The 25,323-nt window shown below is 34.9% G+C and overlaps 1 protein-coding gene across 1 annotated transcript in view; it reads left to right on the top strand.

Moving 5' to 3' along the window:
- Positions 1-21,592, top strand: part of LOC149374827 (uncharacterized) — a 63,368-nt gene extending 41,776 nt beyond the window's left edge. Inside the window, exon 8 of the mRNA XM_089590652.1 lies at positions 21,408-21,592. Coding sequence (XP_089446778.1) covers positions 21,408-21,592 — 185 coding nt within the window. The remainder of the gene's footprint in view (positions 1-21,407) is intronic.
- The last annotated feature ends 3,731 nt before the right edge of the window (positions 21,593-25,323 follow it).

Genomic DNA, 25,323 nt, shown 5'->3' with positions numbered 1-25,323 from the left:
GCAAAATGAATAAGCTTCGAATCTAAGTAAATGCAGGATGGGTACGCGTAGCCTTATTTGGTGGTAGAAGGACTATTGGCTCTAACACAAGACAGTTAAATAATGTTTCTTCCCAACTCCATATAAGACCCATCTGCCTGCTCAAATGTGCTTCTGCATGAGCGAACAGATACAATGCATAATTCTATCTGCAGTGGTATTCTATTCTTGCAGGGTAGTTACACCAACAGTAGCATCGGAAGCAATGTGAAGACTAAGAAGAAGGAGAAGAAGAAAAAGAACTTGTTGCCCAGTATCTATACAGGCACTGCGTTGAAGGATTCACGGATGAAAGGTAATAGGTGACAAAAGTGGCACACAAACAACTCATGAGAGTATGCCGTAGCAATAGAGTGACAACAAACATGGTAGTATATCCAAATTACATATGGCCGATTGGTCATAAATATAAAAAGCTTATGACGCGCCTTTCGAATTTGCGCGAGCGCTTAACTGCGTGTCTATAATGGTTTTATGCCCATAAATATCAGTACATACCCAATACACTTTGGTTAGCCTGAGCATGATAAGTTTATGTGTTTGACCAACGTATGCATTATTTATCAACAATATAAATATACGAATATCATGATTAGACCAACTTAAAGTTTGCAACAGTTATGATGGGGAGCTATCCCAAACTTGTGGGCACAGAAAATCGGTTTTGACGTTTTGCTAGTTAGACGAAGAAAAGAAGTCAATGTGTAGGGTATTTTAAGAAGAAAATTCCAACTACGACGTTATTTATAATCAGGAACACCTCAGTATTCAGAGTAAATGTAACAATACTTCAACAGTTGATTTTGGTGAAAGCAGGTTAAGTGTCCAAAAAGTGATTTTTCATGATATGATAAATTTTTCTAAACTATTAGAAACTAAAATGTAAAATACAATACAAGTTGTGAATATTAATAAGATCTACTAGCCAATAAATCCAAGATAATTTTTTCTTAAGAAAAATACCTGATGCTTTGTTTCACAACCTGAGACGCTGAAATTTTCCGAGCTTAAGGTTTAATAGTTAAATGTTTCTTATAAAGTAAAAACATGTCGTTTCAAGAGTATATAATATTTTTAAATTGATGTTCACTTAAATGGTTGTTTTGACCCGTGAGGAAGGGATGACCGGCACTAAAGGTAAATTCAGGTAATTCAGGATACGACGAATTTGTCAGATAACTCGAGACAGCGTCTAAAATAGTGTTAATCGAATTATCATTTGAAACAAAAAATTTCTCTTTATTTTACAAGATATTCTGTATAAAAAACAACGAAAAAATATAGAAGTTAAAGTAAAAAAATTCACAAAAAACAATATTTCTTGTGTGATGTTCAAATCACATGGGTCCCACATTACCATAAAAGTTGAATCACTTGAGATTTCTCGGGACAAAATTGAATACGCACTTTTTCCAAATAATTCAAAAAATTTGAACATTTCCTTATACTTCCTAATGTTACTGAAGTAAGATATGTCACAAATAATAAAGTTTAGTAGGATTGTCCATCCAAGTTATAATTGATACAGAGAATTTAAATCATAATCTAAAATTTTTCGTGCAAGATTGTTGTCGATACAATGGCAGAGAATATTTGGATTTGTAATATAAAAACTATTTAAAAAGTTAAATTTCATATTTTTCGACTGCGTATCATCAATATAGTTTGGATTTAGAACATGACAATACTTTATGTAAGTGAGGATGTTAGCTCTCCGTTACAAACCACTATCATCAGTTTTTAGGCTTAAATAAGCTCCATTTCTTATTGTTTCATCTATTAATAGTCACTGTAATGGCAGTATGGAATCGATAGTATGTAATTAAGGTAGGAATTGGGTGTTTGTCTAGAAGTAGCTCAAGCAATGTCCCGAATTACCTCAATTCAAATTACGTGTGTCCCATCATAACTAAATTAGACATAAGTTTTAAAATTTGATTTTTTAACACTTACATAGAAAAAAATAAATAGTTTTTTTTTAATTGACAGAAAAAATGTGAGTTAAGCGTTAAATTTTATTGTGCATACTATTGTAATGTAATTTTTGAAAAACAGAGGATAATAATTTCGCACCGTCAAAAGTGTCCCGAATAACTGGAATTTACCTACTTATTTGTACTTGCATGAAGGAATAAGCATTAAAAATGTTTTTCATTAATGATATGACATCTTAAGAATAATATAATCAAGATAGTTCAAGTTAATGCTATAAGATGCAGTAATAAAGAACAAATATTAGGAATTACTGGAAATTACATACAACACTGTGCCACTGTACCGCGTATCTAAAGTTAGTGCTCTGATGGAAAAGTCATTCAGCTATTAGTTAGCTTGCAACAGTATTGCGCGATAAATTCAAACTTACTAAACATCTATGTTATGTAGATTTTGTACAATTTGAACCTTACACCATTTTATAAATCTGACATAAGCTAAAAATTTTTATTTCGCAAAAGAAACGTCGAAATTATTATATTAAAATTTCTTTTCATTGTTGGTTCAATGAAAAAATGTAATGTTCAAAACTATAAATATAGTTTTCTAGTGTCAATATCAATAGTGACTTAAAATTTTGCTCTTCAAAAAAAAAGAAGCATCCATATATTCTCAACAAAACAAAATTTGAAGTGATGAAATCGACTTTCAGTTTTTCAACTTACCTATGCTCTCAGTTGAACGTAAAAAAATTGCTATTAATAAATTTGATGAGTAAAAAACTATGCATAAATTCTTACCACCTTTAAATATATGATTGTTAAAGAAACTAAATACTTGATTGCTGTTAGTCTATGTATACTATTAAAGAAAAAATAGGCTGTTCTTTACAAATTCTGTGAAATCCAACGAAATTCTAACTTTTATGAAAAATCTTCTTGGTGACCATAAAAGTATTCCTGACGTAATTGGAAGAATACAACTGAAATTGAAAAAATCCATTTTTTGGTGTTGTAACTTATTACTACTATTATTTACTTAGAGAAAAAATATCTGTTTATTAAGGAGGTTGGATACATTTCATCGACAATAGTTGGAGGCTCTAATTTAGTTTTTTATTTATTCTATATGTTATAAAAAACAAACGTACTTTTTTTGAGCGATCTCAGCCATGTAGTTATTAAGATATTTCAAAATAAAAAATGAACAATTTAACACGGGCTGTTATTGGAAAAATGTTGTGACCTAAAAATAACGTTCCTTAGTAATAGTTTAAAAATCAACAAAAAATATATTTTGATACTTCAAATACTGCAGATTCATATGATCCTCTGATTTTTGTCAGTATCCATACTTATTAAAGAGAAAATCACGATTTTTTGAAATAAAAATAAAAATTTTGGTTAGGTTTATAAGATGGATGCATGTATTCCATAAGAATATGCGGTAATACGTTCTGTCAGTAATGCTGTGAGCTTCCCACACACCCTTACCCCGCTTCACCTCCCCTCTGAAAGATTGTATCTAATCTCCTTAATGCATTGTACTGAATGTTACTTACACTTACTTACTACCATACAATATAGTTAGCTGAATAATATTAATTTTTAATATGACCGTGAAAATATAAGTTTACTAGTAAAACTTTATTTCTTAGAGTTGACATTTTCAATTTCTATTTTTCAGTTAATACAACTCCCGTTTTTTACGCCATTGAAAATTCTGATATCAACAAATTTTTTTTAATTTTAAAAAATTTATATATATATATATGTATATATATATATATATCTGTAAAATACACAGCAAACTTAAATAGGTTTATCAATAACCCTATATTTAACGTGCTATTTTTACATGCGTATATCAAAGTATTCCTTCTGTATTGTTTCTGTTTATGCGTTTCTGATGCAAATTTCTTTAATTCCTTCCAGTTTGACTCTTGTTCACTTGATATGTTTGATGCTACAATAGAAAATAAGATATTTTTAACCAATGCTAGATTGATTCCCAAGCATTTTGCAAAAACATCTGGTGTATTCCAAAATCTTCTGACAAAATTTCCAGTTTTATTTGTTGTATGACCTAGAAAAACTTAAATACTTTTTTAATTTTAGGTACATCCCAATTTTTTAAGTTTAATCTGTTTATTACCTGAACTAAACTTTGATGTAATTTATTTTCACAATGTAACAAACATTGACTATTTTGTAATTACAATTTTGTAGGTGTAGAATGATAATAAGTTTCGAATTAAAATGCTGGTTTTAAACAAATTGGAAATTGGTTCGTCAAAATATTACTATATTACTAATAACAACATTGATAGCTGTACTATCTAACAACAATTTCTTCATGTCAAACAAGTTCACCATCTGTTGAAGCTTATGTGTGATGCCTCTATTACTTATACAGTGTGGAGTCTATAGGAAAGAAAAAAACTTAAGATCGTTACGTTTTCAATCCTTAGGTGGAACTCATTAGTGTCGTGTGCTAGCGATCTATAGTTACAGTAGATAAACATGACTATATGACTATCCTTTGCACTGATACGCATCATCATAATGCTGGCCAAATTGACATAGTACGTTGGAAAGTTGATTCCAGGAGTTTGGATCAATTGTTTGAAAAACTTGGAACTGAACAGTGACTACTTTTTCATTAGACAACTTACGAGTTAAAGGAGTCAATAATCTGATTTGTGTCTTTGAACTATGGGTTTCTCTTACGGAAGATACCGCATCTTCTTTTTCAATAGCTATTCGCAACGGGTGACAGAATCTGTGGCTTTGCCGTATTGAGTTCAGCTAAAAAAAAGTTTTTTCATATTTCATATTTCTGATGAGCACTGTTATGGTCTGATGAACTATCAAGGCTGAGCTAATCTTAAAACTACAAACTCGATCAATTTTCTTGATCCCAGTAGATGGTTTTAGTATGACACAATAAATTTAGAGTTTTGTCAAATATCGAATGAAGAGAAATAAAAAATCCAACTTCAGAGACTTTATAATCACGTCGAAAACGGATTTATATGACCTACACGTTCCCTTTTTAGCATTTTCACAAACTCTTAGCAGCTTAGAAAGACGTCCACGTTTATTCATTCCATAAAAATGGATTCATTTTCTAGGTGAAATAAGTACAATCATCTGCAATAACGCGTAAAAAGTATTATTGAAATGATCAAATAGTGTGTATAAGTGAACAGTAATTGTGTTATTCAAAAATAACAAACTTGTGATGTATAATTTAACAGATTCGTTCAAATTGTAAGAACAAAGGAACTCTTGTTCGTAAAGTGTAATTGGTAAACTACTTGAAACATGCACTTTTCTAAAACTAATTTGTATGATACTCTTTAACTATTATTTAAATATTGTTTTGATGGCGACAAACGTTACTCTCAGATGTTTTAATAATAGCAGTGTTCGAGCTTTCAGCAAGTCAATGTCGTTTATTTAAGTATATATACGGTTATGAGATCGTCGTTTCTAAATTGTTATTTATTATTAAGCGTATCCTGATTGTGAAAGTATTTCTGTTGCTTATTTGGTAAAAATGAAATTGTAGAATAGTAGCAGTGATAATTTTTTAATAATTTGGGAATAATATTTGTTCTTTCTTACGACACGGCAAACAATCATATATTTTAAAACTACTGTTTCAAGAAGTTCTGAGCTACTTAGAAAGAAACAAAATAGTATGTATTAGATATTTTTTATTTCATTCGTAAGTGACATTTTCTTTCCAGCTTTATTAAACCAACGTTTTTACCTTAAACATCAATTTTTTTTTAAATCAAAATAATTGCCATTAATTTTGACAACTGAATTAAATTGACTGAACTAAACACTAAATGAAAATGAAGTACTTTTTATGCTTGCGTTATGAGCCCGAAGTAGAAATTTTCTACTTTCGAGTACAAAGTACTTTTCTGCTCTCCAGGCACAAAGTAATCATAATTTTCTTTCTAAACGTAAAAATTTTCGTAATAATAACAGTAAAATAATTAAAATGAGAGTCGATAATTTTTTTTCCACACTATAGCGATTAGGTATTTTTCATATTTTTTTGTACGGAAAATCCGATTTCCCACATTCATGACAAATGCTCAGAAAATATTTCTACGTGTGTGACAAAGGATTTATCATACACCAGGAAATTTTTCTTTGTAAAACTACAACAGTTTTAAACAAGAAACAACTAGCTTATTATTAATACACATACAGAAATCTGGAATCTAATAAAAACAAGGTATGAAGTCTGTCTTCATACTTTTTTAACAGTGGTGAATTAAAATCTGATAATTTTTAACGGAATGTAATCAGACAGTTAAAAAAGCAACTTTTCTAACACACACACTTAAAATATGACAGTTTTAGTTATTCAGAACAATGTCATGGTTGTATAAAATTATATAATGTAAACTACATAATAAATATCTGAAAAAAAAATTTTTTTGTTTTAATGAAATTGAGCTTGTTGACAGTTTTTAAAGAATGGGAATGATTTTTTTTTTAAAACGATTACTTAATTTATTTTGTAATAAATTTTCGCATCCTGGTCTCCACCAGGGGCTGTCACCCCTGGACACCACACAATCTTTCTTGCAAGAATACATCTACCTTAATTTGAGTACATGCAACTTTACATAATGGAAAAACGTTGATCACATTCATTATCTACTAAATATAGTACGTATACATATGAATAATACCAGGTACACAAGCGTTTTTTCAATGAATTACTTCAAAACTTATACAAATGTTTGTCACACATATTACGATAAATCTTGTACGTAATTCGTGCGAACGTTTTCCCGTACTAATGTGATTCACTCACACTCGATGTTGGTGATAGTATATCATAACGTGTGATGAAACTCTCGTCACATAGTAATGTGTTTGACTAGTCCTCATTTTCTTTAACTTTAAACACTAGTACGCGTTAATCGCAACTTTCTGTTTTTCTTAATCAAGATATAAAAAGAAAAGCATACATCTGAGATACGTAAAAAATAACATTTAAAAAATGGTAACTTGTGACGCACTTCGAGTTATAAAATAATATGTATAAATTAATTTATATGAGTATGAAAATAGTTTCATTGGTGACTCGCAAAGAGTTTAATCACACGGCAACCTACTGCCACGCCACCTTCGTCTGTGGTTTCTGCAGCTTGAACCACGACACCGCAACCTGCCCTAAAAAGGACAAGGACCAAGTCACTCCTCGCTGTGCAAACTGCAATAGCGAACACCGCACATTCTACCAGGGATGTCCAAAAATATCCCAAAAAGAAGTTTACGCTCCTAAGAAAGAAACTGCCCCTTCTCCTTCTTTTGTGAAATCCACCCTTCAGACAACAGCCGAAGACTCGAACACCATTTGACGGGGATGTCATATGAGAATGTGGCATCCTTCCAACACCAAATAGAAGCTCAATCCCTGACACCTCTGCTCAACACATCCCCACCACTGAGACAATCCTCCGCTCAATAATGACCCTGCTGACTCGTCTCAACCAAAAAGTGTCCAGTCTCAAAGGTAACAAAACAGCAGCACACTAGACAGAGACTTCACGCTACTTAACTGGAACGCGTACAGCATCACACACAAAACGACTGAAATTGCACACATAGTCCAGTCAAAAGACATCGACATAGCATGCATTACAGAAATACCCCTAGACAACACAAAAACACTCAACATACAAAATATACGGTACACAGACATGACAGACGTGAAAAATCCCATGGCGGAGTGGCTATCCTTATTCACAAGGGCATCCGCCATCGAGTAATAAGTACGGATGCTACTAACTGCAAAGCCGGAGTTAAAGTACACACCACTTTATCTGCTCCAATTTGAATCATCTCTCTCTACTCTCATCCAACGGACGATCTAAACCTCAAATGCATAACCTCGCTGTTCGACTCTAACATCCCTACGATCGTTGCTGGTGACTCAAACGCCAAGCACAAATCGTGGGGATGCAAACACAAAAATCCTAAAAGTAGTCCTCAAAGATTTGCATAACCTCAAAATCGACATTAACCTTCCAAGTGAACCGAATTACTATCCTGGCACACCAGATCAAGACCCAGACATCTTGGACATATTCCTGACGAAAAATTTGACCATTCCTACGGAACCACGAACATCCCCAGACCTTCCATGCAACCATAACCCAGTCTACTTAAAGATCTTTAGATCCCTCCTCACTATACTCGTTACCACCAGCCGCATGGACTGGGTTCACCTCGCATATAACCTCGAATCCTCCCCATTTAAATGTCGTCCCATCAGGTTCCAATCGAAACTTGACATAGCAGTTGAAAAATTCAAAGATGAACTTAACAGGTTCTAAACTTAACAACAACTACAGCTCCCCAGCACACACTTAAACTCTCCCCGCGACCTTTTGCGTCCCATCGAGGAGAAAAAAAGAGTTCAGAAACTCTGGCTAAAACAAAAACCCCTTAAATCAAAGCTCATCTTAACTCCCTTGAAAGTCAAATCCCAAGTCTTAGAATTCCAAAACAAGAAATTTAACGAATTCATAGCCAAGGCAGAGTCCCACCCAAGAAATTCTTGGAAGGTTGTTAAAAAACTCCGTAACAAATGGCCCTCCTCCCCCCCCCTTCAACAAGGGAACAAACTCTACTCGCTAGATTCAGACAAAAAAGAGATCTTCACAGATTTGCTGTAAAATCAACGCTCCCCCAATCTTAGTGCTGTAGAACTAGCGCAAGAACACGCAAGAATTAACCACATGGTGCAGAAACAGGTCTTTGACAATCCAGATTTCGAACACTGCACACCCTTCAAAATCAGAGGCATCATCCAGTCCCTAAAAACTCGGAAAATCCCTGGCAGAGACAGTATTCCCAACACTCGTCCAGACGTGCATGACGGTTTTAGATTCAGAAATTCGGCTGTACACCAGCGTCTGAGAGTCCACGAAGACCTCTCCGACAGCTTCATCCACAAAAACTTCTCCGCGATAGCTTTCCTAGATGTACAGCAGGCCTTCGACAGAGTTTGGCGCGAGGGCCTCTTAAACAAGCTTATTTAGTTAGATTTTCCGTACTTCCTCATGGGTATCGTCAAATCCTACCTTTCAGACAGATTCATCTGCGTTAAAGTAGGCGACTCCCTCTCTAACCCTCACCCGATAACCTCCGGAGTCCCCCAAGACTCCAAATATTCACCCACCCTTTTTAACATATTTTGCCATGACCTGCCCCAGAGAAAAAACATCAACACGTACATCTATGCAAACGATGTCGCAGTCAGCTGCACGTTAAAATAACACTCTCGGTGCACTACCTTTCTAAACGAGCATATCGTCACTCTCCATAACTGGTATAGTCTTTGGAAACTGATCGTAAATGAGGCAAAGACTATAGCCATGCTCGTGTCCTGGAAAAATCCAAGGAAGAAACTACAAAAGGTAAAGGTTAACGGATTAAAAATTGACTGGAGATACTCCACTGAGTACCTCAGCATCACGCTAGACTGTCGACTTACGTAGGTTTGGCACATCAACAGCACTCGTGAGAAGGCAAACGGAGCCTTTGTGCAACTAAAGCCTTTCTTTAACAACAAAGCAGTCTCCCAGAAAACCAAGCTGCATACCTTCAACGCCATTATCAAGAGCATCAGTACCTACGCGATACCGACGTAGGGCGCTGCAAAGGGAAACCGACAAAAAAGCATCTAAGGCCCTTTACGAGAATTGTTTTGTAAAAATTCGCATCTCCATTACGGACCAGCCAAATCCTACCATCGCCGCACCCATAAACCTCCAACCCAGGTGCTTCGAGCTTAAACGACGTCCATGCGCTCTAGCACAGAACCCCAAGGACCTCCAGAATACTCTAGGTTTTCAATTTCCCTTGCTTCCATCGTATGCATCTCCCTAAGCTCGCCAAAATAAACGCGACTTCAATCCGTACACTTCTTTAAGGAGCACCGTTATATCCGCCATATCCTTTAATTTACGGCTTCAACCCTATACAGCACTTACGCTAATCACAAGTACGCTTTCAAATACACAATACCAGAGATAAGTAGGGAGATTGCCAGTGCCTATGTTAAAGAGTGTGCCGATGTTTCGGCGCTGATTTGAGCGCCAATCGATCGTAGGAGCCAGCAGAGGAACCATGCACACGTTTTCTATTGGCTGGTGGCTTGTAGGCTAGGCTCGCAGGGAGAGGTAAGGGGAGATGGGTGAGGGAGACATGAGAATCTAAATGTATGCATCTTTGATGGAGAGAGGAGAAGCTAAACCTATATGTATATGCATACAACGGGCTATTTACGTACTAAACGCCTTTTTCCAAACGCTCCATCGCGCTGATATCTTTATTCTTTAATTAATTTATATTTCACCATTAATACAAAGCTTAACGGCAATAACACGATAAAGCTTATATTAAATCTCAAGCTTCGAAACTTTACGATAAACATATGTAACTTCTAGTCTTATCTTACCCTATGCTTTGATAGCTAAGGTGGCTAAAGCATGGAGGAGGGCTTTAGTTTTGCGGCTCCGAGTTCTAATCTTACTTGGAGAAAATTTTTTTTTTTTTATTACTACAACATTACTTTAAATGTTTTACACTTCTTTTTTATGATTACTTGTGTATTTTGTTTTACCAGTGACCAAAAAAATTTTTTTTAATTACTTTTAATGAAAAAATATTAAAAAAGTCATTACAGCTTTGTTTGTGGTAATACCTGTAATAGGTCATTATGAAAAAATGCACGCTCTCTCTGTAGTTTTTCCGGGCTTGAGACTGGCACACTAAATGTGGCCACATTACGCGGGCATTTTTTTCAATATTATTTTTTTGTTTTTTTTGTTTCAATGTTTGTTAAGTGCTCGAAGAAATTATTGAAAATACTACTGTTAGTCAAATTAAATAATGAAAACTACTGATTAAGTAATACAACGAATTTTTTTAACTCTTATAATTTGAAGTACTGATTTGTAAGTTGAATTTTTTTCCGAAAGCACCATAATTATTTCACTAAGCGATTATTTTACAACTTGAATTGAAAAATATAATACAGTTCTCAGTGACGCAAACGTTATGTACATAATTATAAAAATAATAAATTTCGTGTGGTAAACAAAACTTTTACAGAAATTTTAATTCATGATTCCTATCACACACAGCAACGCATCCTTTCTCGTTTGTATCCCACTTAAGGCGAAAAGTTATTTCAATTTGCTACAGCTAATAATAATAATAATAATAATAATAATAATAATAATAATAATAATAATAATAATAATAATAATAATAATAATAATAATCATAATCATAATAATAATAACAACGATGTCTACTAAATTGTATTTACAACACAAAAACAGTCTACATTCTTTAGCACTGAAACAAGAAATTCTTTTTACATGACTTTTTAAGACATACTAGTTAATCATTTTAATGTACAAAAGATGAAAAAAAAAGGTATTTTTTAAATAATTTTTACAAAAAGTTTAAAATCACTTTTTGGAATACTTTTGAGCAATTTAAGAATTCGTTAATGTCATTAATTATAATGCAAACTAAAATATGAAATTTTGCTGTTCGATTCTTCTACGGTAAAATACAGTATGCTTACTTTATTTAGCACTAGTAATAGAATTTAACATCTATAACTTGACAATATTATTTAATATTATAACCGTATCTACTAAAGACGTCATCCAAAGGTTACCTTGCAGCACTGAATAACGAATAACCAAATTATTAATGTTTTTAAACTTAAAACCGACATTGAACCTCAAATATTTTGTTATATATTATTTGGAAAATAAGATGCCATAATTTTTTAATATTTTCATATTTCTATAACACTTAATTATCTTGAGACGAAAAAATAAATATTGACATATATACACAACATGTTATCGATGTTTTACGATTCGCAATTTCTCATTTTTAGTGACAAACTATTTATCTAAATCATGCCTTTTACTGTGATTATGATCACTTATCTTCCGATGAATTTTGACTAATAACAGCTTTTCTAGTGCAAACAACCTGTAGTTGTAACATTTATTGGTTTTATCAAACCATTCGGGAAATCTCTCATTCGTATGTTTTTCGACAAGTTCTTTCAAAGTTAAAAGCAATTTCCTTTGATACCAAACACTCACGTGGTGATCGTTAAAAGCATGCAACTGGCAACTTATTATTTAACAAAGTAATCACTCGCTCTAGTTAAATAAGTGATGCTGGCCAAATTCGGATCTGAATGAGGATATTCCCTTTTTTTTAAATATATTTCGCTGTCACTTCATTGCTCTGTCAAAGGCTTACACACAATTTTTTCACAATCAGAACACTTACTTTTTATTAGCAACGCTTTATATACATAGCCACTGTGATATGTAATCGAATTTTGTTCGAACAAGTGTTTTTCTTCGAAATCTGGCGCTCTACTAGAATCGATGGGTACAAATGATTACATCATTTCAGCAACATTTAAAAGTTCATTAATTTCGTCAACTTCAGCAGGATTATATTCAGGTAACATAGCACTTTCTTCAACATGTGGATTAAAATTTTGATCAAAATTTAATTTTTCACTGTTTTCAGTTGTACCCAACGATGTTGTTTCATTAGTATTTACAAGTTTTGCACTCAATGAAACCGATGAGTGAGTTTCATTTAATATAACGTTACCTTGCTTACTGGCGCCAATATTATTAGTTGATAAAACGTGTCTAAAACTTAAACGATACATTCTGCAGGTAGGATTAAAATTAAAGCCGTATCTTTCTCGAAATTTAAAATGAGCATGTTCAACGTTATCTTGGTTGCAAAGACCTGTCGCGGGGGCAAAATTAGAAAAATCTGAATTTAAATATTGATTAAGTAAAGTTAAAGCTTTTACTATTTGTGGTAAACCAGCAAAATAAGGTGGTCTCAAGCTTCTAATACAAGTTTTACCTGTAGAACTTTTAGTTACATCCACAGTATACCATTTTTCAGACCAATTAATAAATGAATTTAAGTGTTATAGGATCTCTGGATTATCATTAGATAAAGGGCGTTTCTGTTTGTCAACCCCGCGCAAAGAATAACTATTGCATGCATTTATTACAGCATCTAGTGTCTCGATAAATTGTACAGACTTTGCCGCAGTATCAGATGCTAACCCCTGAGGATCCTAAGAAGCAATATGAACAGCAGCAGCCGTTCGACAGCTCAACAGTTGCATATTAACATTCAAAACTTCAAAATTGTTTTGTGTGAAATGGCTTTGATTTAAATATCCTAATACTTTTGTTGTACAATTATTTGAGTCAAGCTTCCACGTCTCTAGTAAATCTCTGAAGTTCATGACAATTTCATCATTTACATTGTGACGTGACGAGTCATCGTCACAGTCAGAATACCAGTTTTGTGATAGCAGACAGGAGGAGAGGCGGTACAGTGCGCACTACCCCTACCTTATTCCAAACCCATACATAGGTATCCATCCCTACTATGGGCAACACAACCGATTCCCGACTGTGGGTAACACCTGGTGTGCGTGTGTGTGTAACAACGCAACACACACCTGTGTAAGTGGCTGAGGTGCCAAGGCAGCATGGATCAGCGGGCCGGGAGGAGAGACACTCTCTCTCTTGTCTGCTCACCGTAGAGTCGTACTCTGATATACGTCGGTTGAGTTTTGCGTAAGCTAGTGAGGCGAGCTCCGTATCAGGCGACAACAGGAGACGCAGCCACGGCTACCTGTTGCTGACCCAACCGGTTGCAGGCGTATACACGCGGCTTCTGCTGGGACTCGTGCCATCCGAGTGCTGATACCTGCCAGACGGATCTCCCAGTGCCCGTGGTCAAGTTGCGGTGTACCTCGCCATAGGAGTGTTAACGGTAGGCCTGTGTCCCTTAATCCTGTCCCTACCGTGAGAGCACTGTGCCGAACAGCAACTGCCGGACCCACAGGGCCGAGTTGTTAGTTGATAGGTCTTGTCGGATGGCTGGACGTTGACATTCTTTTGTATGTCATGCATAGTCATTGTCAGAATAAACGCATTATCTTTGTATATAAATAGATGTGTTTTCCTTAATTGTAGGTGTTTGAATGCCAGCTATCCACCTATCCTACTGGCCCTTAAGGATAATTATTAATAAATATTAGATGTACAGTGTCTTGCTGCTGACTGCAAGGCAAGCAAGACTCGACACATCACAACATATATATACCTATGAGATCTCAACTGGACAAGCAACCTTTTAATAAGGTGAGGCCAATCAAAAATTACATATATTTTACGATCATCAAAATGAAAAAAAGGTTCTTTTACGAATGAATTTAGCAGTTTCCAAGCAAGTTTTTGATTATTAGAACCCTGATCGCAAACAATGACCTTAAAATTTGCTCCTACCATGAATAAAGTCCTTAATGTTTCCAACAAAATATCGTATAGTTCTTCGCACGATGCGCCATGTTCATTAAATCCATAAGACAATAATTGGTGCCAAGGATTTTTCGCATTTATACTATCCTAACAGAATAATAACGTGTGATTTGCTAACTTCGATCCCCTTCGATTCTCACCCATATCAACAAACCCTCCAATTAAATCTTGAGCTTTCGAATACTCTTCACCGGATTTTATAGACATTTCATTGAATTTCAAAGCGCACACGCGTTTTTTAGGAGGTAACGACGTAAGCACATTATCAAGCATTTGCAATACTACATTGTTTAATCCTAGTAAAACATCGTATTCAGCAACCCACCCTCTAACCGTTGATTCTCCGGCCAACTGCACTTTAAGGTCCCGCAACCGGCTGCAATACGCTGCTGAATGATAATAAATAATTTTACAAGGGTTTCTTTCTTTTTCATTATTCTCGGTTTTGTCTCGTTTTAATTGCATTTTAATTAAAGTAGTTGCAGCTTTAGAATGACCTTTGCTTTCTAAGCTGTCGTCGATAGTACGAATTTTTGTGTTCATTAAATTTTGGATGTAGTGTTCTTTACGTTTAACTTGTTGTTTTAAATTTTTAACTAATCTCTGGTACTTGGCTTTGTTGTCTTCTAAATCTGCAACTTATTTTTGGAGTCTAAGAATCATCTGTCGAGCTTTGAGTAAAGTAGATTTTGATTGGATCTTCGAAGAAGTTATATCAGTTGCATTTGAAGAAGAGTTAGTTGTATCAGACACCTTAGAATCTGTCGTTGAAACATTACAAACGTTAGAAACATTGTTGATGCAACTATCATCATGATTCATGCAATCTTGATTTACGTCTCTGAGCTAAGGATTTTCCTAAGAATTTGTGCAGGGTCCCTTAGATTAGGCTACAAAAACTACATAAACTGTAAATGATTTGTAAATTTTTATTTGTCGTCTGGTATTCTTACATGCTAATCAATAGAAAAATATCAATACTTTTTTGATTGGACAACCAACTTTAAGTATGAAGTACATTGTTATACATGAAATTTTTTGTAATGCCCAATAGCTTTAAGCTCTAATTTGAATCAACTCGATATCTTATTTCATACGTAAGATATTTGATTTTGAAAACCGATAGAGGTCCACTGTGAGTGTTTCAAATTATAAACACTGAGAAAGTTTTCACGGACTCCCACGGTAGTACAAAAGGTTAAAACTAACTAATTTGGGATAGCTCAATGAGATAAAATAAAATTCAACATCTGTTTTGAGAAATAGTATATATAAGGACACAAGGCCAGAAAATTGACGATCCCAGCTTCATACACACAGGCCGGAGTTCTCAATTTTCTGGCTGTGCGTCGTATATAATTTTACTTTACACCCCGGCCGAAAGTACGTTTAATAATTTAATAATGATCAGTAAAAAGCATGTCCAGCGGCAAGATGACACTCTGACGCTAGAGTATATTACGTACATGTTGCTTTCTTGCAGTCTGTATCAGCGCCATGTATCGGCAACTTTTTGTAATACGTGGTGCTCATGTGTGGACAATGCCCACCTCAACGTTTGTAGACTGACTGTGCTGGTCAAGGGGGCGGGCATTAACGACCTTTTTTACTAAGATCTTATGACGAATCATAAATTAAATATCATCCGTTAAAAAAGTCAAGTTGAAAAGCTAAATAAATATAAAGTATTTAATACTTAAATCCAAGCGATCTTTATTAGAAAATCAAATTTTTCTTTTTAGAACGAAGTTCTTTATGTCGCGTTACTCGGGGGGCTGGAATTTTAAAACCGACAGATTTTTTTTTTTTTGAATCAGAAATCTTTTCCTCTCAAGTTTTTCCCCTCACCCCGTCGCCCCTCACCAAGTGTTCTCTACACACTTCCCCTCTCCTCACTATATATGTATATCTGTCAACCGTGCCGTGTTACTCTTCTACACACCTTTACTCACCATTCCCCCTCACACATCCAAGCAATTAATTTTTCAACAAATTTTAATTTTATTTCCCCACAGTAATTTTTCTTTGACTTTGAATTTTTTTCTTTCACATTTCTAAAAAAAAAAAAAAAAAAAAAAAAAAAACATTTTCCATTAAAGAGATTTGAACCCTCGACCTACTGCATGTAAGTCCTGTACCTTACCCACTCTGCTACGAGCGCTGCCGACTTTGGAAGTCGGTTTCTTGTACTTATCGTGTGATTCGTAACTATAACATTCCATTTTTATATGTATTCACTGATAGTACATTCAATTATGAATTTGTTTTATAAATTGTGTATTTGTTTTCTAAATAATACATCTAAAAAAAAAAAAAAAAAAAAAAAAAAAAAAAAAAAAAAAAAAAAAAAAAAAAAATTTAATTAGCATAAATATGGTTATGTTGATTAAATATAATAAGGCGCGTTATTACGCATTAAATATTTGTATTTTCATTAAACCTGAGGTTTTTTTGGCATTACAGTAATGCTAATAATTACTGTTATAAATGAAAAAAGGTAATGAAATTAAATATGAAAAAAAACGAAACGAAATATGAAAAAATGAAACATGAAAAAAAATAATAATAAAATTAAATGAAATTTGAACAAATAAAATAATATATTGAAAAATAATGAAATAAAATATAAAAAAAGAAATAAAATAAAGGAAATACAAAAGAATGAATATAAATAGAAAAATATAAAAAAAAGAAATAAAGGAAATACAAAAGAATGAAAAAAAAGTAATGAAATTAAATATGGAAAAAAAAGAATGATATATGAAAAAAAAGGGAATGAAAAAAAAAGATAAAATATAAAAATAAGAAATAAATAAAAAATAAAGGAAATACAAAAAAACGAAAAAAATGTAAAAAAAATGAAATATGAAAAATAATAAAACAAGAAATGAAAAAAAAAATAAATAAAACAAGAAATAAAAAAGAAAAAAAAAAAAAAAAAAAAAAACAATAACAAACCAGGGGGTATAAATGGGTCATGGGACCCACGGTAAGAACGAAGTTCTTTGAACATGACGAGTATAAAAACACAATTTCTCAGGTAACAAGGTGGTCGCCAGACCCATTGAAAGAACGAAGCTCTATAAACGTTAATACTGCATTCATGTAGTTCACTAAACAAAAACTTGAAAAACAAAAAAAATAAAAAAATAAAAAAAATAGTTCAGTACTCACGATGGTTGAACTTCGTGAGTACTGTATTTATGCACGACGTTCTCACGAAGTTCAACCATCGTGAGTTCTGAACTATTTTTTTTATTTTTTTATTTTTTTTGTTTTTCAAGTTTTTGTTTAGTGAACTACATGAATGCAGTATTAACGTTTATAGAGCTTCGTTCTTTCAATGGGTCTGGCGACCACCTTGTTACCTGAGAAATTGTGTTTTTATACTCGTCATGTTCAAAGAACTTCGTTCTTACCGTGGGTCCCATGACCCATTTATACCCCCTGGTTTGTTGTTGTTTTTTTTTTTTTTTTTTTTTTTTCTTTTTTATTTCCTGTTTTATTTATTTTTTTTTTTTAAATAAGATTTTATCATTTACTTTATAATACATATTCATAAACATTTTGAGACAAAAAGTAAATAAAATGTAAGTTTTGTATGAAATTATATTTCCACATAAAAACTATGCAGTAAAAATTCTTATTATTAAAAATACTTGTACTTGTGAAAAAAAAATTTTAAAGAGGGCTCCTTCTAGGGATGGGTTTTCTACAAAATTTTCAGTATTCTACTGTAGATTTGTAAGAAACTTTCAACAACGTAGAAAACTGTAGAAAACGTAGAAAACGGAATTGAAATATTTTGTTAACCTCAAAACGACGTATAAATACATATAAAGCTTTTCTATTGAACTGTGTACATGCTTATAAGTTTATCAACTCTACATTGTTGAGATGCAGTAGAAAATGAATCGAGAAAGGTAAACTAAATACAGATAAGGACATGGCTGAAAAAAAATACTTGGACTGAAAAGCACCTAAAATTTTAATTCAATAACTAATACGTATTTCACACTCACTTAGTAGACTTAATTTATGTGCACTTACTTGAAATTAAGGTTATGACAGTGTCGAAAACTCCATGTAGAGTACTATGTAGAAAAGCCTTGAAACTCTCCACAGTATTTTACCTGTTTTCTACGTGTAGAAAACTTACCTTTTCTACAACCGTTTTTCTACTTGGCCATCCCTGGCTCCTTCATAAAAGTCCCAAAAAAGAGATGTATATGCTATTTTAACAAAACAAAAAATTTGAATTTTGAAAAAGCGAGTTTTGAGCTAGTGCAGGCTAATAAGTATGAAAAGAAAAGTGATAAATTTTACACCAACCTTCATTTAAAGACTAACATATGCTATAATTATATACACACTAGCGGCCCTACATCTGACACTTCTCAAAACAAAAATTTTCTTATTAGAAACATATTTATTTGGAATCCATACAATTTATTTTGACAAATAATAAGCTGTAAAAGTAAAAAAATATAATTATGCTAAAAAGAATCGTGCGTTCCTTACGCCATAAAATAATTGCTGGTCCAACAGGGCTGTTGATTTGCACTTTCTCAAGTTATGATACATAAAAAAAGCTATTCGTTAAAACTATAAAAATTTGAAACTGACAAAAAATACATCATTGAAAAATTGTTTTTTTGAATATTACAACTTTGTTACCAAAGCTACAAAGTCCTGAAGCTCAATCTTTCCATTTTGTTTGCCACAATAAATACAAATACACATTATTCTACCTACTTACAAATCTGGAAAATTTAAATCATTACAGTCAGGGTTATAGTAGAAATCAGATCTCTCACGTAATGGATTCTTTATTTGTTAAAATTGACGCTGCTGCTTCAATCTCAATGAATGTTCTGCGTCAGTTCTTGATGCCAAAAATTTTAAACTGTTGAAGCACTTGAAGTTTTCCTTCCAATTCGCTCTCTTGTGACTGTAGGCATAGTTAAAACTTTTGTTAGCCCTAAAGGCTGTTTTTGTCAACTTACTAAGGTTGTCATGTATTTGTTAGTAAGGTAGTTCGACGTCCGATGGCCTTAAAAATGACCGGTGAGCTAAACTCCTTTTTGACTAAAGATTTCAGCAAACATGACTGCCTAGATTCCTCAGGGTAATCTTCTCTGGCCAGCTGTTGTAGCACCAGACTGATCGTGTGGAAAACTACAACGTTGGAAGCGTTAGAGCTAGTTGTAGAAATCTTTACCAACGTCTCCTAGTGTTACGCTGGAGACGCTGGTATCTAAAGCACCTTCTTTTTTTGCAGAACTCAGTCGTTTTGGTGATCTAAGGTGGGGAGATTGGTTTGTGATACTTGCCCATTGGAGACTGTCCCGTTAGCTTAATTTTTCTTCTCTTCATAGCTGTTAGGTTTACCTAGCGCAGACTTTGGAGAAGATCGGCGATTCCTGATTAAATGTTGAGAGTTGAGAGGGTAATATAGGGTCGTCAGTCACGGGGGTTCCCAGCCTTGCAAAGAACAACTCCGCTCGTGACGACTGCCAGTGAATGACTGACTTGGTTTAATAGTGGCAATTTTTACTTAACATAGTCATTTAGTCGACGAATTGCTTCCGGAAATGGTAGTAAAAATGTTTTTGTTGGCAAGATAGTTCGAACTTAGGTGACCCTTAAATGGACCGATGAGATTGATGGTTTGGTAGGGAACGTAAATACTTAAAATGGCACTGAAAAGGGCCAGTGGTGAAACTTCCAGCTATTTCTTATTATTATTCTTGATGATGAAGAGCTGGCTGTGAATAGCTTGACTCTTACCCTTAAAGTCTCTGTGTGTGGAGACCGTGATGAAGGAAAGTACGCCGCTGACCAAAGAATATCTCGTCTTTGGGTCGCTCCCCGGATAACCAACCGCTCATCGTTAGTCAGAAAAGTTGGCCTAGACAATACCTTCTCTGTGAATATGACGTTAGGACGACCAATGAGAAGGAAGCCGTTGTGACTTTCCGTTGCTCCTCAGGGCTGTCTTCCCTAGCTTACTTTTGAAGTTAAAAATTCTCTGACGGCACCAATCTGGATGGTGGAACGGCCACATATCTCTGAAGTATTGGAGCAGGTGTTGCTCTGGATAGACACGTCTCCTGGTATTTTACCGGAGATGTTATCGGTTTGAATAATTTTTTATTGGTGGCACTCGTGAATTCTAGAGGATTAGGGTGGAGGTAGAACTAGGTCACTTGTCCATGGAGAAGAGTGTCGTCGGTAACAGGGATATGCAGCTGCACAACAATTATCTAAATTCTCGATGCAGCTTGATGAACTGCTGGTAGACGACTGCAGAAGTTTTGGAGACGCTCCGGCCTATCGCAACTACACTTCCTTAATTCTGTTGTAGGTAGCTTCAATTTTATGTCAACGCCACCTAGCTGATCCTACTGAACTAAAGTAAAAAGCTGGCGTTTTTTACAAAATTTTAAGCTTATTTATAGCTATTGTGATTAAATTTTTGAAGATAAAAACTACTGTAAAACTATCTAGAAAGTGTCAAGATTTGGTATGCAAAATTTCAGAAAAATCGGTTGAGTAGTTTTCGTGGTCAGCGATTACAACGGTTTTAGCAACTTTGCTCTATATATTATTAAGATGAGTATGAGATAAGATTAGATAAGATGTGCACACACACACCAAACATATGTAAGCATGTAAACGCACACACACAAACATTAACACATGTATATACGTACGTATACAAACAAATATCAATACTTTTAGTGATAAACGTATGTTTAAAGCGCATACATACCTTAAAGTCAGTACACTATCATACAAAATATACGTATGTGTGTCTTAATATATACGAATTATCAGATATTTATTTATTTGTACATATGCGTAGTGTGATATATGTTGATATATTATATTCATGGGGTGTGTGAGTAAGCGTAAATACTGGTATTAGGTATAAGTATAGTTTATTAGTAACAGTGTAGATATTACATAAGCACAGGTGCTTGTGAGCCGGCTGGCTTACGACTGGCCGACGATACGCAGATCGACACGCACTTCGGTTCAATAGCGCTGGCTACACATACTCACACGCTCATGCGCATACATTATACTCCTCCGCCCTTAAATTTAGCGGCTATGCGCGACGAGCGTCTTAGCTTAGTGACATCGGTCTTAACTAGCTGATTCTTATGGCGCTTACAAAACTTTCCGGGTGTGACATTAACACTATACGTTGCAGGTGACAAGTGTTTCTCGATTATGCCAGGAACTCAATTTTTTGGTTGACGGTATAATTTGCAACGCTAACACTTTGTCCTGGCTCGAAATCGACTCGATGCGAACCTCGAGAGGTTTTGACTTGCTCACGTTGGCTTTTTTCCACGGTAGCTTGTGTGTGTACTGGGCGCAGTATGTCGAATCTAGTGCGCATCTCGCGATCGTACATCAATTCAGCCAGGCTTTTTCCCGTCGTGCAGTGCTTATAGCTACGATAATCAAATAAGAATATATTAATTGCGTCATTCAAGCTCTTTCCCTCCCCCCCATGATTTTTCCTACCTTATCCTTGAATGTATGAACAAAATTTTCGGCTTCGCCGTTGGTTGCCGGATGATATGGAGGCGAAAACGAGTGTGATATACCATTATTTTTTTTAAATTCTCTAAATTCGACGCTCGCAAATTGAGGACCGTTATCAGTTACTACGTGGGTCGCGTAACCGAATCTCGCAAACAATTTATTGCATTCTTCAATCGCTCTGTACGATTTCGTATTGTTCTTGAAATTAATGACTTCGGGCCATTTTGAATGGGCGTCTATTACCACAAGGAACATATGTCCCATGAACGGACCTAGGAAATCTAAATGAATTCGCGACCATGCTCTTTCGGGCCATGACCATGGTGTTAAGACAGCCCTTCCCGGATTTTTTTGCTTTTCACTACATATTTCGCACGATTTAACTAAGGCTTTAATGTCATCATCGATATTTGGCCTCCACACGTACGACCTCGCAAACATTTTAATTTTTACCATACCGAGGTGTGACAAGTGAAACTCTCGCAATATTGCTGGTCTAAGTTCTTTTGGTATTACGATTCGAATGCCCCAAAATAAACATTCATTCTCTAAGGAAAGTTTGTTTTTTTTACTTTTGAAACTCTTAGCATATTCTGGCGTTTGCAAGGGCCATCCATTTTTTACATACAGCATAATTTGTTTAAGAGTCGCATCACGCCTTGTTTTTTCCTGGACAGTTTTCCAATCGATTGAATCTAATCCGCCTTTAATAAAATAAAAAGATGTAAAATTTTGGTCGAAAATATCTGTTTCATCTTCGATTGGTAAACGTGACGGCGCGTCGCAATTCCCATTATCTTTTGATTTAATGTATTCGATGGTGTAATTGAAACCCGATAGTAAGTATGCCCATCTTTGTAATCTACTCGCCACGGTAATGGGTATACCCTTTTTAGGCCCGAAAATATGTTGCAACGGCTTATGATCGGTGCGTAGAATAATCTCTCTGCCGTATACGAAATTGTAAAATCTTTTAAACCCGAACACTATCGCACTAGCCTCCTTATCGATTATCGCTCGATTAATTTCTTTTGACGGAATTCTTTTTGATGCGTATGCTATGGGTCTCTCGGTGCCGTCATCAAACAAGTGAGATAAAATAGCCGATAGGCCGTATTTTGACGCATCACAAGCCAAGATAATTTTTTTGCTTGGATCGTAATGTGCCAATACACGAGGTGATATAAGTTCCGCCTTGACCCAGTTAAACGCTTTTTCACATTCGCTAAACCATTCAAAAACTTTCTTATTCGCGCATGCATATAGTGGTTGCAAGTTAACTGCTTGATTTTTTAAGAACCGCGAATAAAAATTAATTAAACCTAAAAACGATGCTACTTCTTTAGTTAATGTAGGTTTAGGCGCTTCAGCCACGGCTTTAACCTTTGATTTTTCCTTGTGTAGGCCATCACGATCTATAACGAAACCAAGTACTTCAATTTTGTCTTTAAAAAACTCGCTTTTTTCTGTATTCCAACGTAAGTTGCAATCCGATAGTCTCTGACACACTTGCTCGAGTCTATCAGTATGCTCAGTATCGTTACGTCCCGTGACGTAAATATTATCAAGATAAGCTATGACGCCCGATATACCTGCGCGGCATTCGTCGATTTTTTGCTGGAAAATACCTGGGCCTGACGCTACACCTTCGCCCAGTTTAGTATATTGCAAAAATCCCGTGTGGGTCGTGATAGTCAAAAACTTTTTACATTTGTCTTCAATGGCAAACTGCATATACGCATGACAGAGATCTAATTGTGAGAAATGCTCACCTCCTTGTAAAATCGCAAAAATATCATCAATTTGATGCAACGGATACTTGTTAATTATTAGCTGTGGATTTATAGTTAATTTGTAATCTCCGCATATTCGCACCTTGCCATTTCTTTTCATTATAGACACGATCGGTGTGGCCCATTCGCTAGTTTCAACGCGTTCAAGATGCCCTGATTTAATTAAACGATCAATTTCTTCTTCGATCAACGTCTTGAGCGCGTGTGGAACATGTCTCGCCTTGAGTGCTATCGGCTTCGCATCATCTTTCAAATATAAGTTTACTTTACTTTTATTATATAAACCTGGGGACGAATCGAACAATGTAGAAAAATTCCTAGTAATAGACTCTTTAACATTCATGTTATCAATTTTAAATATTTGATTCGTTTCCCTTTGTTTATCTATTAAATTTTTTAACGGCCAGCACCCAAACGCCTCAAGCTATTTCCTACCAATCAACGGCGGTCCCGAACCTGGCATAACAAAACAATTTAATCGCTTCTCTAGCCCGATAAATTCCACTCTTAAATTCTTTAATTCTCCCGTAACATGAAACGCGTGGTCGTTGTAACCATACAACACGTTATTCGTCTGTTCGACTTTGAATTCAGAAAAATATTTACTTTTAAAATTTTCAGAAATGACCGTATAGATACTTCCTGTATCCAAAAACATTGAAACCGCTTTCCTATTAATCGTAAGTTTTAAAAACGTAGGCTCCGCGTTGCCTGAGCGCGTAATCTCGCTTTGTTTACCTTTACGCAGAACATAGAAATCCCTCATATACAAATTCTTATCTGATGGCGTCACCTCGGCCTCGCTCTCGTTACTGCTGCTGTTGTCATCGCCGTCCCGTTGTTTTCCAAATTTGTCCTCTTCTTGTCCACCTAAGTATTTCATCTCTGGTCTTGAAGCTTTGGCGATACAAGCCCTTTGTAAGTGCCCTCTCTTATGGCAATGATTACACTCATAGTCTCTAAACTTACACGTAGCTGCGTTGTGGTCTTCACTATTACAACGATAACACTTGGCAGACTTTCTATCAGCTTTTATATTTGAATTTCGATTTTGACTATTGCTTTTAGCCTTGAATTTGAAAACTTTATTTTGTGTTCTCTTTCCATCCAAGGTCTGGAGCGAACTTTAAGCATTTTTCACTGCGCTCTCCCTAGCTTGAGCTTCTTTTAACGCTTTTTCAAAAGTCAAATCTTCGACTTTAAACAATGCTACTTTTGTCTCCTGGTCGCGAATTCCACATACGAATTGATCTCTACATGCTGCAGGCAAATCCGTTAACTCGCAATGTAGAGACAGTTTTTTTAACCATGCTGCAAAATCAGCAACGCTTTTGTGGCTTTCTTACTTTGCCATGTTGAATGTACAGCGTTCCATCGCTTGTGAGGGTCTCGGCGCCAAGTGATCTCCCATTATTTTAATCAGTGCAGCGTAATCCTTTGTTACAGGCTTTGCTGGTGCGCATAAATTTTTTATCAATTTGTATGCATCTTCGTCCAATCTAGTTAGCAAAATTGCTGCTTTTTTATCGTCTTTAGTTTCTC

This window comes from Copidosoma floridanum, unplaced genomic scaffold (genome assembly GCF_036245765.1).
Source record: "Copidosoma floridanum isolate Cflo_tuat_1 unplaced genomic scaffold, Cflo_Japanese_pri ptg000013l, whole genome shotgun sequence".
Taxonomy (NCBI): Eukaryota; Metazoa; Arthropoda; class Insecta; order Hymenoptera; family Encyrtidae; genus Copidosoma; species Copidosoma floridanum.
This window is presented reverse-complemented; position numbering and strand designations above follow the sequence as displayed.